General features: G+C 38.5%; 1 protein-coding gene across 1 annotated transcript; it reads right to left on the bottom strand.

The window, feature by feature from the left end:
• Nucleotides 1-10,811: 10,811 nt before the first annotated feature.
• On the bottom strand, nucleotides 10,812-13,630 carry LOC143566443 (putative serine/threonine-protein kinase PBL5). Its single transcript, XM_077053143.1, has 5 exons — nucleotides 13,444-13,630; nucleotides 13,326-13,379; nucleotides 13,028-13,164; nucleotides 12,062-12,237; nucleotides 10,812-11,157 (listed from the first exon to the last, which is right to left on the bottom strand). Exons 1-5 carry the CDS (start codon nucleotides 13,628-13,630, stop codon nucleotides 10,812-10,814), a joined length of 900 nt encoding a protein of 299 aa, XP_076909258.1.
• Between the last annotated feature and the right edge of the window lie 1,309 nt (nucleotides 13,631-14,939).

Here is a 14,939-nt window from a genome sequence, read left to right as displayed (position 1 = left end):
TGGCTGACCAGACACCAAAACGTCCCCGAGGAATACTGACTTATGTTATTGTTAAGGTGGAAGACTTTTATTTTCCAGTTGACTTTTTGGTCCACGATTATGTTTCGGGTGAAAGGACCAAAAAACCTACGGTTATCCTCGGTAGATCATTTTAGGCTACCGAAAATGCCAACATTAATTGCAGAAATGGTACTGTTGACATGGCATTTGGTGACCATAAGTTGAGGATTAATGTTTTCACACGTGGAGATAATTCTCCGATCGATGACGAGTGCTTTATGGCTGATGTCATTGACGAGTGCAGCCCACTATACGACTCTTTCATCAGCACAGATGGCACAGCGGAGACGTGTTTTTTTGTTTGACAGGTTATAGGTGGAGACAGGTTGCTGGAAAAGGAGGAAAAACAGATGGAGATCGCATCTGTGCGAGGTGACTGTCCACCATGGTCAGTTCAAGTGGAACCACTTCCCGAGAAGATAGATACCTGGTTGAGACCGTCAATGCTGGAAGCACCGAAAGTTGAGCTGGAAGAGCTCCCAAAGCATTTAAATTATGCTTTCCTTGGTAAGAATAGTACTTTGCCTGTTATTATAGCTTCTAACTTATCTCTTGAACAGGAAAATGCTTTGATGGAGGTGCTGGTTACGAACAAGGAAGCAATCGGGTGGACGATAGCAGATTTGAAGGGTATCAGTCCTTCGATCGTGATGCATAAGATTTTAACAGACCTGACTGTCAAACCCACACACGATGCTCAGCGGAGACTGAACCCCAACATGAGGGAAGTAGTGAAGAAAGAAGTGCTGAAGTGGTTGGATGCTGGCATTATCTTTGCCATATCAGACAGCACGTGGGTGAGCCCGACACAGACAGTACCGAAAATAGCGGGCATCCAAGTTGTCAAGGACGACTCGGGTAACGAGGTCACCACCCGGCCAGTAACCGGGTGGCGCATTTGTATTGATTATCGAAAACCGAATGCTGTAACATCGAAAGATCACTTACCGCTTCCGTTTAACGATTAAAATGTTGAAAAGCTATCTGGTCAAAAATTTTATTGCTTTTTAAACGGTTATTTCGGGTATAACCAGATGGCTATCCATCCTGAGGATCAGGAGAAGACTACGTTTGCATGCCCGTATGGCACATTCGCGTTTAGGCGAATGCCATTCGGACTATGTAACGCCCCCGCCAACTTTCAAAGGTGCATGATGTGTATTTTTTCCGATATAGTGGGGGGGTCTTTAGAGATTTTTATGGATGATTTTTCGATTTTCGGCACATCTTTCGAGTCATGTTTAAATCAACTCGAAAGAGTTTTGAAAAGATGTGTCAAAACGAACTTGGTTCTTAGTTAGGAGAAGAGCCATTTTATGGTCCAAGAGGGGATTGTGTTGGGCCATGTTGTGTCGAGTCGTGGGATTGAGATGGACCGAGCTAAGGTTCAAGTTATTTCCACTCTACCTCATCCCACGAATGTCAAAGGCATTAGATCATTTTTGGGGCATACCGGGTTTTATAGATGGTTTATTAAGGGTTTTAGTGATGTTACCAAACCCATATGTAATTTATTGCTTAAGAATGCCCCGTTTGACTTTAATGACGAATGTGCTAAAGCCTTTGACATTTTAAAGTTGAAATTAGTTTAAGCCCCGATCTTGTAATCACCCGATTGGAGTTTACCTTTTGAAATAATGTGTGATGTAAGTGATTATGCGGTCGGGGCTGTTTTGGGTCAACGGGTTAACAAGAAATCCATTGCCATATACTATGCGAGTAAAACTCTCTCGGATGCACAATTGAATTACACAACAACCAAGAAGAATTACTAGCAGTAGTATATGCTCTAGATAAATTCAGGTCATATATTTGGGGAAGTAAAGTAATCATTTATTCTGACCGGTGTTGACTTAGGTACCTTATGCAAAAAAGGATGCAAAACCGAGGCTTATCAGATGGGATTTGCTGCTGCAGGAATTTTAACTAGAGATTCGGGACAAGAAAAGGAGTGAAAATGTTGTTGCATATCACTTGTCCCGGATTATGCTGGAAGATGGGAACACAGACGGGCCCATTAACGAGTCCTTCCCGGACGAGCACATCTTGGCAGTCTCATAAAATCCCTGGTTTGCTCATATTTTTTTAATTTTAAAGTTTCAGGTGACATACCGGAGCATTGGCCTGAAGAAAGAAGAAACAGTTGATGTCCCAAGCTAAAGAGTACATTTGGGATGATCCAGACTTGTTCAAGATTGGTGCAGATAAGATGATCAGACGATGCATACCTGAGGAGGATGTCAGATCTGTGTTGGAACACGCACATTCGCTTGCATGTGGTGGTCATTTTAGTGGCCAGAAAGCTGCTCGAAAAGTCTTAACGAGTGGTTTCTTTTGGCCATCATTGTTTAAGGATGCTCACGATTTTGCGACACACTGATTAAAATGTCAACAACTCGGGAGCATTTCTGAGGGATGAGATGCCCTTGAACCCGATCCTTGTAGTTGACATTTTTGATGTTTGGGGGATCGATTTCATGGGCCCATTCCCGAACTCGCACGGTAATTTGTACATCCTAGTGACCGTTGACTATGTGTCTAAATGGGTTGAGGTAATAGCCACTAGGAAAAATGATCACATAGTCATTTGCAATTTCGTTCAAAGTAACATATTTTCTAGATTCGGAGTTCCCCGAACCATCATAAGTGATGGGGGATCTCATTTTTAGAACTTTAAATTCGGGAAATTGCTTAAGCGATATGGTGTTGATCATAGAATTGCAACTCCTTACCATCCACAAACGAGTGGACAAGTGGAGGTTTATAATAGGCAAATCAAACAGATTTTACAGAAAACCGTTCAGACGGACCGAAAGGATTGGTCAACTAAGTTGACCGATGCTCTATGGGCCTACCGAACCGCTTATAAAACGCCAGTTGGAACTACTCCTTATAGACTTGTGTATGGAAAGGATTGCCATTTACCGGTTGAAATTGCACAAAGAGCGTTTTGGGCTACTAAACAGGTTAATATGGATTATGATGATGCAGGTAAGGCGAGAAAATTGGCTTCGTGCGAGATTGAAGAGTTGAGGGACGAGGCATACGATTGTGCATCTGCTTTCAAGGAAAAGATGAAGAAACTTTATGATGCTAATATCCGGTTGAAGAATTTTGAAGTGGGTCAAAGAGTTTGGTTATACAACACAAGGATGAAGCTCTTTCCGGGTAAGTTGAAAAGTAAGTGGACGGGCCCGTATTCGATTGTAAGAGTGGGAAATCAAGGTCAGTATGAGATTGAGGACTTTGATGATCATGTAAGGCAAGTAGTAAATGGCTATAGATTGAATCCATATTTGGAGATGAAGGATATTCAGGAGATGGACAAAGAGTCGGTGAGTTTCATTGTGACCTCACCAGTTTATGAAGACTACTGAGAGTTCGAGGCACTGTCGAGCTGTAGACTTTAAATTCAGCGCTTACGGGAGGCAACCCGGGATTTGTAAGTGTCTGTCCAGTTTGTTTTTATTTTTATTGAGTCGTGTACTAATTGTCGTCTCGAGTTTTGTGAAGCAAACATCAAGTGTGGGGAAGTTGTTTGACGAGTTGGAAGTTCAAGAAGTTCGGTAAGTGTTTAATCAATTACACATCTTTCCAGGTACGTAAAGTGTGTTGTGAGTTTGGAAACGGGTTCAGGGTGATGTCGGGATGCCGAAAAGTGGTCGGCTCAGGAATTGTCCGAACCCGATATGGCGAAAAAACATCCTGTTAACACAGCCCCTCGCGATACGTGACGGGCTTGTTATCAACTCCATCGCGTATCGCGATGGAGGAAGAAACATCAGGCGTCAATGACGTCATCGCGATACGCGATGACGTCACTAACCACCCCATCGCGTATCACGATGGGGTCAAACCTTAGTTGCAATTCAAATGGGTGGAGATACGCGATAACCACCCATTTGACCCATCGCGTATCGCGATGGGTCGTGGAGCTCCGAAAAAAAAATTAATATAACTGTTCTTCTTCTTCTCCACTTCTCTTCTTCTCTCCTTCTTCTTCCCGTCGTTTTTTTTTCGGCAACACCAATCCATTCACCACCATCCTTTCAACCACCACTGTATACCTCCGTCACAACCAACCATCTCCACCACCGTCTACCTCCCTACCCCTACTCCGGCGAACACCACACTACACCATCACAATCCACCATAACCGTACAGCACACCTACCACCTCCATCATCACCATAAACCATTCACCGCCACCACTGTTCTTCCTCACCACCACCGTACACTCCGTCTACGGCTACAGTCACCACCATACACACCACCACTGTTGTCTACAGCCACCGCCGCCACTATGTTTCTTATTAGGGTCTCATATTTCGACATCGAGGTATGTTCTAAATTCGTTAATTATATCGGAATTACAAAGGTTTTTGTTTTATTTAGAAGTTTGTGGTATTGCGGGTGGTTATTATTGGGATATTGTTGGTTATCGGGTTCGTTGTCCAGGAAATTTGAACTTGTGGGTGATTGTCGGGTTTTTTATTATCGGTTCGCTTTGGTTGTTAGTTCGTTAACTTTGGGTGCCGTTGGTTTGGTTTGGTTATTAGTTTGATTAAATGAGGTTGTTCGGCTTAGATTAAACAGGGTGACGAGTCAGGTTTTTAATGTTCAAGATTTAAAATCATTATTTTATTATGAAATCAATGATAGTGATGGTTCGACATTAAACGATTTTCTTGAACTTAATTTATTAATGTTTTATTAATATGTTTATTTTCCAAACCCGATTTGTCAAATCTTTCTTTGTCGCCGATTTTTTAGTTGTGTTGTTTGCACGGTTTGCGAGACAATTTGTTAGTTCATCATGTTTGTTCGAGTCAGCTTGTTTGTTTCATTTTGTTTGGGTTGTTCGAGTCAATTTGTTAATAGCGTCTGTTTGTTATATGTCGAGTCATGTAGTTTGTGAGTTCGTTAGTCGTGTCTAGGGAACACTTTGCTAGTTAGAAATTAGTTGATTTGAATTGCAAATTGATTACCCACCCGTACTCAATCTCCATTCGGGCAGGATAATCTGGTTTTGTGAAATACGCAAAGGGTGTCCCTGAATTTTTCGTCTTTATTTTTATTTTATTATTTTATTATTATAATATTATTTTATTAAATGTGGGACAACCGCGACCGAAATGCTATACGGTTGTCGCCACAGTCCGTGTTGACGTATCTAACTTGATTGTTTGATATTGTCGATATGTCTGATCGCGCTGCTGGGCGCAAGAGACAGAGGGGTGAGCCCCGCCCCATTCAGCATCACATCCCTCGCGTTATACAGTATGATGGTCAGGAGTTTCCGATCTCTCCTGACATCGATCCAGAGGAGATTATGGGCGATGGACGCCAAACGCAGCACCAGGTGCTCAGATTCCGGATCACGTCCGATGAGTACACCAGGTTCTCCCGCATTCGAGGTATGCAGCTACTGGGCCTGAGGTTATTTGATTGGGTTTTATTGGGTACCTTGGAGGTGGAGACCAGGATTCAGGGGATGGTATCGGCTCGATGGTTGCGAGTTCTCGAGTGTGACTCGACTTCCTATGCCGAGCTCACACGCGAGTTTTATTCAACTTTCCGATATACGGCCCCCGATTTTGACGAGCCACATGTCATGTCGTTCTCACTCGGACAACACGTGTATGAGATGTCGGTCCCAGATTTTACTGTGGCCACGGGCTTTTATTCGCGGGAGGATGTTTAGACTCCCGTGTTTTTAGAGAGCTTCCGTGGTTACACGATGCACTCCCAGGCGGACCGACAGTTTTGGCTCACTGAGGCTTAGTTAGCTCAGTTCTGGGGACAGATCGCGGACGGGCCCACTCGAGCTCTGTAGTGGCGTCTTCTATGAGGGACCCCGTCCATCGCTATATACACCGTATAGTTGCTTACACTATCGTTCGCCACCATTCGGGCCACGACAAGTGTAGCAACTTCGATATGTTGTGCCTCCTGTCTATCATCACTGGCAGGGAGGCCAAAATTGTGATGTTTCTCCTCACATCTTTTGGTAGAGGTCGTAGTCTACAGGGGGGCGACGACCCAGTTAGCACTGGACCGTATATCACCAGGATTGCACAGAGCCTGGGATTTTTTGACAGATATCCGGTCGGGTACTTCACCAAAGGACCAGCTACACTGACGTTTGACTTGGCGGATGCTCGGAGAGCCGGGACTTGTGAGATTAACGATCCACCCATTTTCATCCTGGTCCGAGAGGGACCACAGGTACTGCCACCAGAGGGTAGTGCTGCTGACGTGGCCATGCAGAGGGGGATTCCTACTTATCATCAGCATGTTCTGATCCCTCGCATGATGCGGCCGCAACAACAGTTTGAGCTTAGAAAACCGCCACCTCAGCATCAGCAGTCTCGGCAGCCAGTCACACTCGCGATGATTTATCAGCAGTAGCAGCAGATCATGGATGAGGATCGAGCTTATAGACAGGAGGTTCGGGCCGAGATGGAGGAGGCCCGAGCCCATAGGCAGGAGACGCAAGCCCACCTGGCCTGCCATGATGAGTATTTTCGTTTGTTATTGGTATCTTCGTAGGTACCGCTCCCGCAGTCATTGATTATCACAGAGGAGCAGCCTGTGGGCCCGCAAGATGATATTGCTGACGATCCACCACCGCAGTAGATTTTTGGTTACCTTTTCACTTTATTTTGTTTTTATTCTCATGGTCTGTATTATATTAATATTATATTATTGAGAATATTGTATGGGTAACTGGTTGGGCGTATATGTATATATATCTTTTGATTGTTGTTGTATTTGAGTTATTTGTATATTATGTTGTAAGCGAACTTTGTGGGTGTTGTTTGCTCTAAACCCTCACGATACCCCACTCGTCCTCCCGGACTACCGGGAGGTTTAAAGGGCTTGTTGCATACGCTAAATGCAATCGTGATTCCTACAAAAGTAAGTTAGGTCTTTTAACATTTTTAACTTATTTAACAAAATTTATTATGAAACGACTTAATTCGACTAGGTAATTGTTTTAATAAAATTAACAGAAAATCATTTTCATAACTCTTAAAAGACCTATGTCTTACACTTGTGAGAAGCTTTCTTCTACACGTCTCGATATTTTGCAGGTTCGGTTGTCAGTTTAGTACTTGATCGAGACGAGAGTATACGAGTATTTATGAGAGTTCACGAGCCGATTGGTCCTTTTCCAGTCTCATTGATATCAGGTGATTTCAGTTTCATAATTTATTTTGTATTATTAGTTTGAATGTTGAAAGTGTAATTGTATAATTGCTAGTAGAACCATCACATTTGAGCCCCGAGTTATTAAATTGCTTAATCCTCAAAAAGTCAATTTCAACACCGTCCCTCAAATGTTCATTTATTGTTTAACTATTTTAACATTGAAGACAATATAAACTCAAGTGTGGGGACAGGGGAAATTTGAAAATTTTAACCCGATAGTACCTCAAAAAGTGTTCCGTTAACTGTTAATTATTGCCATTAATGCCAATTTATAGGTTTCTGGTCATGGTTGGTTTTTCAGCTTCTCGATAGTCTTACTCACAAATGTTTTCATAATGAGAAGTTGAAAATGGGGTCATTTAGGCGGGGATAACGAGTCATGGGGACATGTACACATGTTTATATCGGCAACCTTATTCCTCTGGTATGTGTGTGAGTTGACCACATATATATAATACACATATAATACATAGTACACACATGCCTTTTGAGTGCTTTCATCGATGTTCATGGATCACGGGATCGTAGTTGGAAAAATGCAAAAGTGATAGGGGCAATTAGGCTAAGCCTCGTCTGGATGAGCGAGAGTGTGGGTACTGGGGGGTTGGGCCTCATATATTATACATATGAGCGTGGGTAATGAGAGGGGCAGGGGGTTAGTTCCCTTAGAAAACATTTCTTGGACCTATTTTTCATTTGATTAAGCCGATATTAGTTTACGAGACGATTCGGCTTAATAGGTTTCTTTGTATTTGTATTTGTTTTTTGTATTTGTATCTGTATTTGTCCAGTATTAAGCATCACATTTATTATGCTTATGGTAAATAAATGAAATCAGTATTTATGTTAGTTTTGTTGATTTAGTTGTTATGTAATAAGCCGGGTCAGATCGTTTGAGCTACTTGAAAATTTCCCTTCCATACCCTTACACCTAGCCCCGTTATAACTCTTTTTAAGTCCTCTTGATTTGAATTTGTGTCAAAGAAATTTTATGGATAGACAACTGTTTATGAGTGGTACTGAGAGCAGAGTGATACTAGCGCATCTTTTTCTAGTCCATATATTAAACCGAGAGGAGAGATGTTATATTATGAGGGGTATGAGCATGTGTGTCTTAACCGGAAACAAAGTACACTTGTCTGGGTGGCTCTGTTGTTTTTATTATAACACTTAACCTTATTTGTGGGATGTCAATCTAGAAAGTGTCAGCTTGGGAAACTGGGTATGGCCTTAAACCTTACTAGTATTAATGGCGATAATTTACATACCTATGATGGAGGTTGATGTTTGCTTTTGAGTTTGCTTGAGGGAAAGCAAAAGATAAGTGTGGGGATGTGATGGTTGGTTAATTTGTATATATTTTAGTTAGTTTATTTCTTAGTTTTAATCGTTTATTTTAGGAACTTCGATACTTCATACGTGCATGTATTATTGTATTTCAGGTCACAGACGTTAAAGTACTCAATTTGGACCTGTTATGACACGGAATGAAGACCCGGGACGTCCAGCACGCGAAACGAGAAATATTCATGAAGTTTGAGGGTGGGAAGTCCCATCGCGATACGCGATGGGTTTGGCTGAAGGCCCATCGCGTATCGCGATGGGGTGTGCAGACGGGAAAATTAGGGTTAAAACATATTCTTCATCATAAACAACGCTAACTGTTTTTTATCAGAGGAGGCAATTTCCAGAGCTTACATTGGGCGATTTCATCATTCCCGCTTGTAGCCAGATCATCTACATGTTCCATATCATCCATATCGAAGATCTAACGATGTTAAGGCTCGGCTAATATCCTAGAATCTCACCCGGGAATGTATAGGTTGTAATCTTTTCAGTTTTCTCATGTATCTAAGAACACTATGTATAATGGTTTATGATTAATATATGATTATTGATGTTTGGTATTTCTGTGTGTTCAATCGGTTTAGGTTTACGTTGGTCTGAACGATTCATTACCGGTTGCTATAATAATTGATCATATGACTGTTTGATTAGATTGAATACGATAAAACATATAATTGCCCTTAACTGAGTCACACTAGCAGGAATTGTTTGATAACCAGTGTCATGTGTAAAGTGATTGTTGATGTCTAAGGTTTTGTTTGATTGATCAGTCTGTAGTTAACCATTAATAATTAATCTGTTAGGTTGCATGAGATCACTGTAGGTTGCTTACTTGAATTCCCGGGTGTGATTTGCTTTTGTTAATTGATTGAAACTTGTTACTTGATTGTTTGCTTACTTTTAAACTCAACTTATTTGCTTGTGTGATCAGCACTAAAATCTGTCACTTCATAGTATTGAAATTGTTTACACGATTACATTTACCACATACTCCCGGTGGATACGATACCTTATTTACCCTATCTACTTAGGTTATTTAGGTTTTTGCATGACTCGAACGATGGTCATCATTTACTACTTTATTTAATTTAGTATATGTATTGATTTTAGTTTATTTTTTTATTTATTATATTTGTTAATTCTATTTTTTTAGTGTAATGTGCCTATTGACTATATAATAACTAATTTTTTTAGTTTCGTTTTGAATATTTTTATAAATAGAACACAGTCATAAATATATGAAGTAAAATTAGTTTCGTTTTGAATATTTTTATAAATAGAACACAATCATAAATATATGAAGGTGTGCTTTTATAAAATATAAAACACTTAATCATGTGTATATTGTATTTATAATTTAATTTAGCTTTTTATGTGACTCGATCTTACCCGACCCGACCCGACCCTAATGGAATGAAAATTTTAATACATAACCGAACGTTGAAACTTCCAACCCATGTGAAAACAATTTCTGGATCCGCCACTGTAGTGACCTAGAATCATAAGTGAGCCACCAAATAATCGAGTGTAGACAACATTTAAGAATAAAGTTAACAATACTTTCCTTGAACCTCCAAAACAAAAATATTCAACGAAACAAACAAAATTCAGCCTACAAGTCCATGAAAAACAAAATGTTTAGCTTAAAGAATTAAATATAAAAGGTGTTCATTCATCCTTTAGATATTAATCAAGTAGAGTCTAGGGTAATCAACATGAGAATTTAAAGAATCCGTCTTATCCGAATTTTCTACAAAAAATAAAAATAAAAACAAATTAGAGAGTTTAACGTACTCTACTCCATCTTACCAAAAAAAGTAGTAATTGCCATTTGCCAGTAATGCTAAAATGTATGAGTGGTAAATGAAGCCAAAATTGCCAAAACAGTTCGTATTGCTTTAAGTTTGCACATGACCATAAAAGTACAAAGTATGGATTTCTACACATGTAGTATTATATATGTAGCAAAATTTTGATCATATAATACTACAAAGTATGTTGCTTTTTTTCAGTGAGTGTATATTAAAGTTTTGGGTTTAAAACTTTTTAAAAATCAACGAGAACAAATTACGCTGCCAAAAACGGATTTTTATAAGAAAGTTTTGGACTTAATAGCACAACTTTTATATTTTGACCCATTAGAGATAAACATAACTCGAATCAACCCGTTTATAATAAAATGGGTCAAAATTACCTTGAAAGCATAAATATTTGTAGAAATGCGATTAATGGCTTGCTCATACTGCTTAAGAAGTTGAGTTTACCCGTCATTGCATATTCAGGAGCACAATACCCGTAAGTCCCCATAACTCGAGTCGTAACATGAGTTTTGCCTCCAAGAGGGCCCACCCTTTCCAACCCGAAATCTGATAACTTTTCATGATAATCCTCACGTAACAAAATATTTGAAGCTTTCAAATCTCGATATATAACCACCGGCTTCATTTTGTCTTGTAAATATTCCAACCCTCTTGCTGCAACAACTGCAATATTAACCCTGGTGCTCCAATCAAGCCCTTTTTTATGGCCCGATAACCTGGAAAAAGAGTAAAAATAGTCATTTAAAAACTAAACCAAACTTTTAACAAGCATCCATTTAGAGACCACAAGTGTTATCGTGTTTCAAAATTAGTAAACATTTTTAAATTTGGATCCTAGAATAAACCATTGGTTTGTTTTACTCTATATGAACTAATATTAAAGAAGTACATATATTTTATTACTGTTCCAATCGAGCCGTTTTCTGTGGGCCCGATGAGTAGTCAAAAGGGTAAAACGGTCATTTTAAACAAATTAACAAAACAGTTAACAAACATTCATTACTGTTCCAATCGAGCCATTTTTTGTGGGCCCGATGACCTAACAAAAGGGTAAATTTGTCATTTTAAATAAATTAACAAAACTGTTAACAGACATTCATTTTATGTGGGCCTGGTTAGCTGGCAAAAGGGAAAAGTTCTCAATTTTAAAATTTTATGACAACATTCAACAATCGAGCCGCTTTCTGTGGGCCGATGACCCAGTAAAAGGTAAAATTGTCATTTTAAACAACTCAACAAAACTTATATCAGGGCATCCATTAGTGTTCCAGTCGAGCCGTTTTCTGTGGGCCTGATGAGCTGGCAAAAGGGTAAAATTGCCATTTCAAAATATGTAACAACTTTTAAGAGACACCCTTAAGTGTTCCAACCGAGTCGTTTTCAGTGGACCCGATGACCTGGCAAAAGGGTAAAATCATCCTTCTAAAAATTTATCAAAACTTTTAACAAACTCACATTTAGAGACCGTGATCCTTTACATGTTTCAAAATTAGTGACAAAACATTTCTAATTATGGATGCTAAAATAAACCATTTGTGTCTTTCACTCGATAAGAATTAATATTAAGCAAATAAATATAATTTAGAGGGTGAATAAATACCGTGTAGATGATCCTCTAACGAGCCTTGAGCCATATACTCATACACCAGCAATCTATGTTCTTTCTCAGCACAATAACCGTTTAGTTTCACAAGATCTGGGTGATCCACCATGTTTAACGTCATAACCTCCACAACGAATTCCCTAACTCCTTGTTCTCCGTTTGGATCTAACTGCTTAATAGCCACAATCTGTATCTAACAAAAATATAACACATTAACATAAAGTTACAAAAATAAATCCAAATTGTAAGAAATATTGTTTTCATAAACCTGACCAGTATCTTCAAATCTCTCTATAAACTTTGCCGAATCCGCCTTAACCCAAAAGATATCTAGATCTTAAATTTTCAGTTGTAATCATTTGATGAGGTCACTGGTGATGACAAATAATCAAATATATGAACTAAAAACCGATCCAAAACCAGCAAATACCTAACGAAACCAAAACCTATAGTTTTATTTTATGTTTCTGTAAAATCGAACTTACGGTTCGGTTTTAGTTTTACATGTGATTAAAACCGAACCGAATTTTTTGAACTTTCATTTTGTTTTTATTTAAAGTTATTTATAACTAATCATTAAAATATGTAACTAAAATATTTCAACCTAAATGTAGAATAATCATTTTATTTGCATTATGGGCAAAAAAAAACTTTCGACCCAAAAATTTCAAACTCAAATGACAAAACCAGAAAGGACCAAAACCTAACCCAAACCAATAAAATCGAACGGTATTCAAAAAATCATTAACCAAAGTTTCAGTTTTCGATTATATTTTTTGCCCAAAATTTTCAATATCAAATGACAAAACCAAGAAAAATTAAAAGCGAAGTCGGACCAAAAACCCGAAACCGAACAGTTATCAAAAATTTAAATAGCGAATTTTGGGTTTTTAATTCCGTTTTAGCCTAAAACCGACCGAAACCAAAAACCCGGAACTGAACTTCTTTCAAAATTCAAAAACCGAATTTTCGGTTTTTTGTACGGTTTCGGCCCAAATTCCACCCAACCCGAAAAAACCCGGAACCTTACGCTTTTTAAAATCCAGAAACCGAATTTTCAGTTTTGATTCGGTTTTAGCCCAAAACCGACCTAAAAACCCGTAATCATCTAATGACGTAACTGATCACAACGCATACAAACTACAAAATTCAACAAGAATCAATGCAAAATTAACAAGAATCAATGCATGTTTCACATCATCAAGGAACTAACAATCGTTCAAATAATATTATAGCATATACAGAGTACATAAATGAAGAAATGAAAGCCATTACACATACCAACAGTTTCAGTATCCGACTCATCAATTGGCTTGTTCTTGGATGATTTTGAACCTCCACCAATGCAACTAAAACAACCCACCATGTTTATGAATTGACATCGGTGTATTTTGAAAACTTTTCATGTATTTTTCATCTTCCTTATGAGATTTTCCCCCAATTTTCTTCACCATCTTAGAATTATTATCAGCATCAAGTGGCATTGGTGTATTTTTAAGATTTCTCGCATCATCTTCATCTACCTTTTGATAATTTTTCCCACTTTTGTTCACCTTCTTAGGGTTGCCATCAACATACAGTGACATTAGTGTATCTCTAAACCTGAAAATTTGACCCTAATTAGAATTACCATAAGTAGAGAAAAATTGGAGATTCACCCTGATTACCATAAACACAAACAAAATTGGACCTAATTTGGCATGTAATTTAGCATGTATTCAAAAACTGAAAATGTGGCTCACCGTTACATCAAACTTCCAACGAATTAATGACCTCAGTTTTTTGTTGACATATAACAGACAAATACATGATTAATGGATGTAAAACAAAAAACAATTAGCCCTAAAAATAATGCAATTAACTAATAAAATTATGGAAATTACCAATTCAAGGCTAATAATCTATGAGAGGGTCGAAGTAAAGTAAAGAACAATCATTATGTCATCGGCTGAACCCTAACAACCCAATTGAACCACTAATTTACAAAAAAGAAACAAAATTGAAATTGACGGATTTACCTGCCAGAGAGAGTTTTTAAATGCAATTAGGAACCAAATTTATAATACAGAAGTGCAAATCAAATGTCGCCAATTGCTATCATTATGTATTGAAGAGAATCGTGGGTTTCATTTGTGTTAATGGACGAATTAATGGTGTAATAAGACGTAATTGATGGAACGAATACAATAATAATGAAGCAACGACGTTCATCCGGAATGAACAAACATCCTTCCTGTCCTCGTTATTAATTGGGCAATCCTTATTGTGAGTCGCCTGAGATGCAGTTGGAAAGTCACTAGAGGTAATTTAACCGGTCTCCCCGAATTGATTAGTTACCATTTTGTCCTCGTAACATGTTTTATACGTAATATAGATATAGATAACCCATGGGGTTTAGTTGACGATGATGGTATGATGGTGCAGACGTGAGCGCTTGCATTAAAACGATTCCTAAATCTATATATCCAAATTGAATTAAGGACGGTTAGTAAAAACTAGTCAATACGTATCATTCAGAACTTGGTTAACAAATTAAAGGTGTCGGTGTGAACGATTTAGGCATTAGGAATCATACGCACACATCAATTCCTAGTTACAGCGAAGATTAAGGTGCAAGCTACGTAAACGGGTCACGGGTTTGGTTCTTGGATCATGGATACGGGTTGGGTTAGTGGGTTAATGGATAATAATACTACTAGATTTGCTATTTGTACCTGAAGATTTAATGTGGAAACAAAATGTGATTAAATTATAGTTTAGGGTTAAAAATGAAGATAAATCAAAGTAGTTCCAATAATTAAATAAATATTATAACAATAATATTAAAATAATAATGACTCGATAAACGCAATATTTTATTGATAGAATTTTCCGAACATAAAAAAACAGGCCGAA

The sequence above is a fragment of the Bidens hawaiensis genome, unplaced genomic scaffold, assembly GCF_021521415.1.
Source record: "Bidens hawaiensis isolate Kalapana, Puna unplaced genomic scaffold, B.hawaiensis_p1.1 tig00022890_1, whole genome shotgun sequence".
Lineage (NCBI taxonomy): Eukaryota > Viridiplantae > Streptophyta > Magnoliopsida > Asterales > Asteraceae > Bidens > Bidens hawaiensis.
This window is presented reverse-complemented; position numbering and strand designations above follow the sequence as displayed.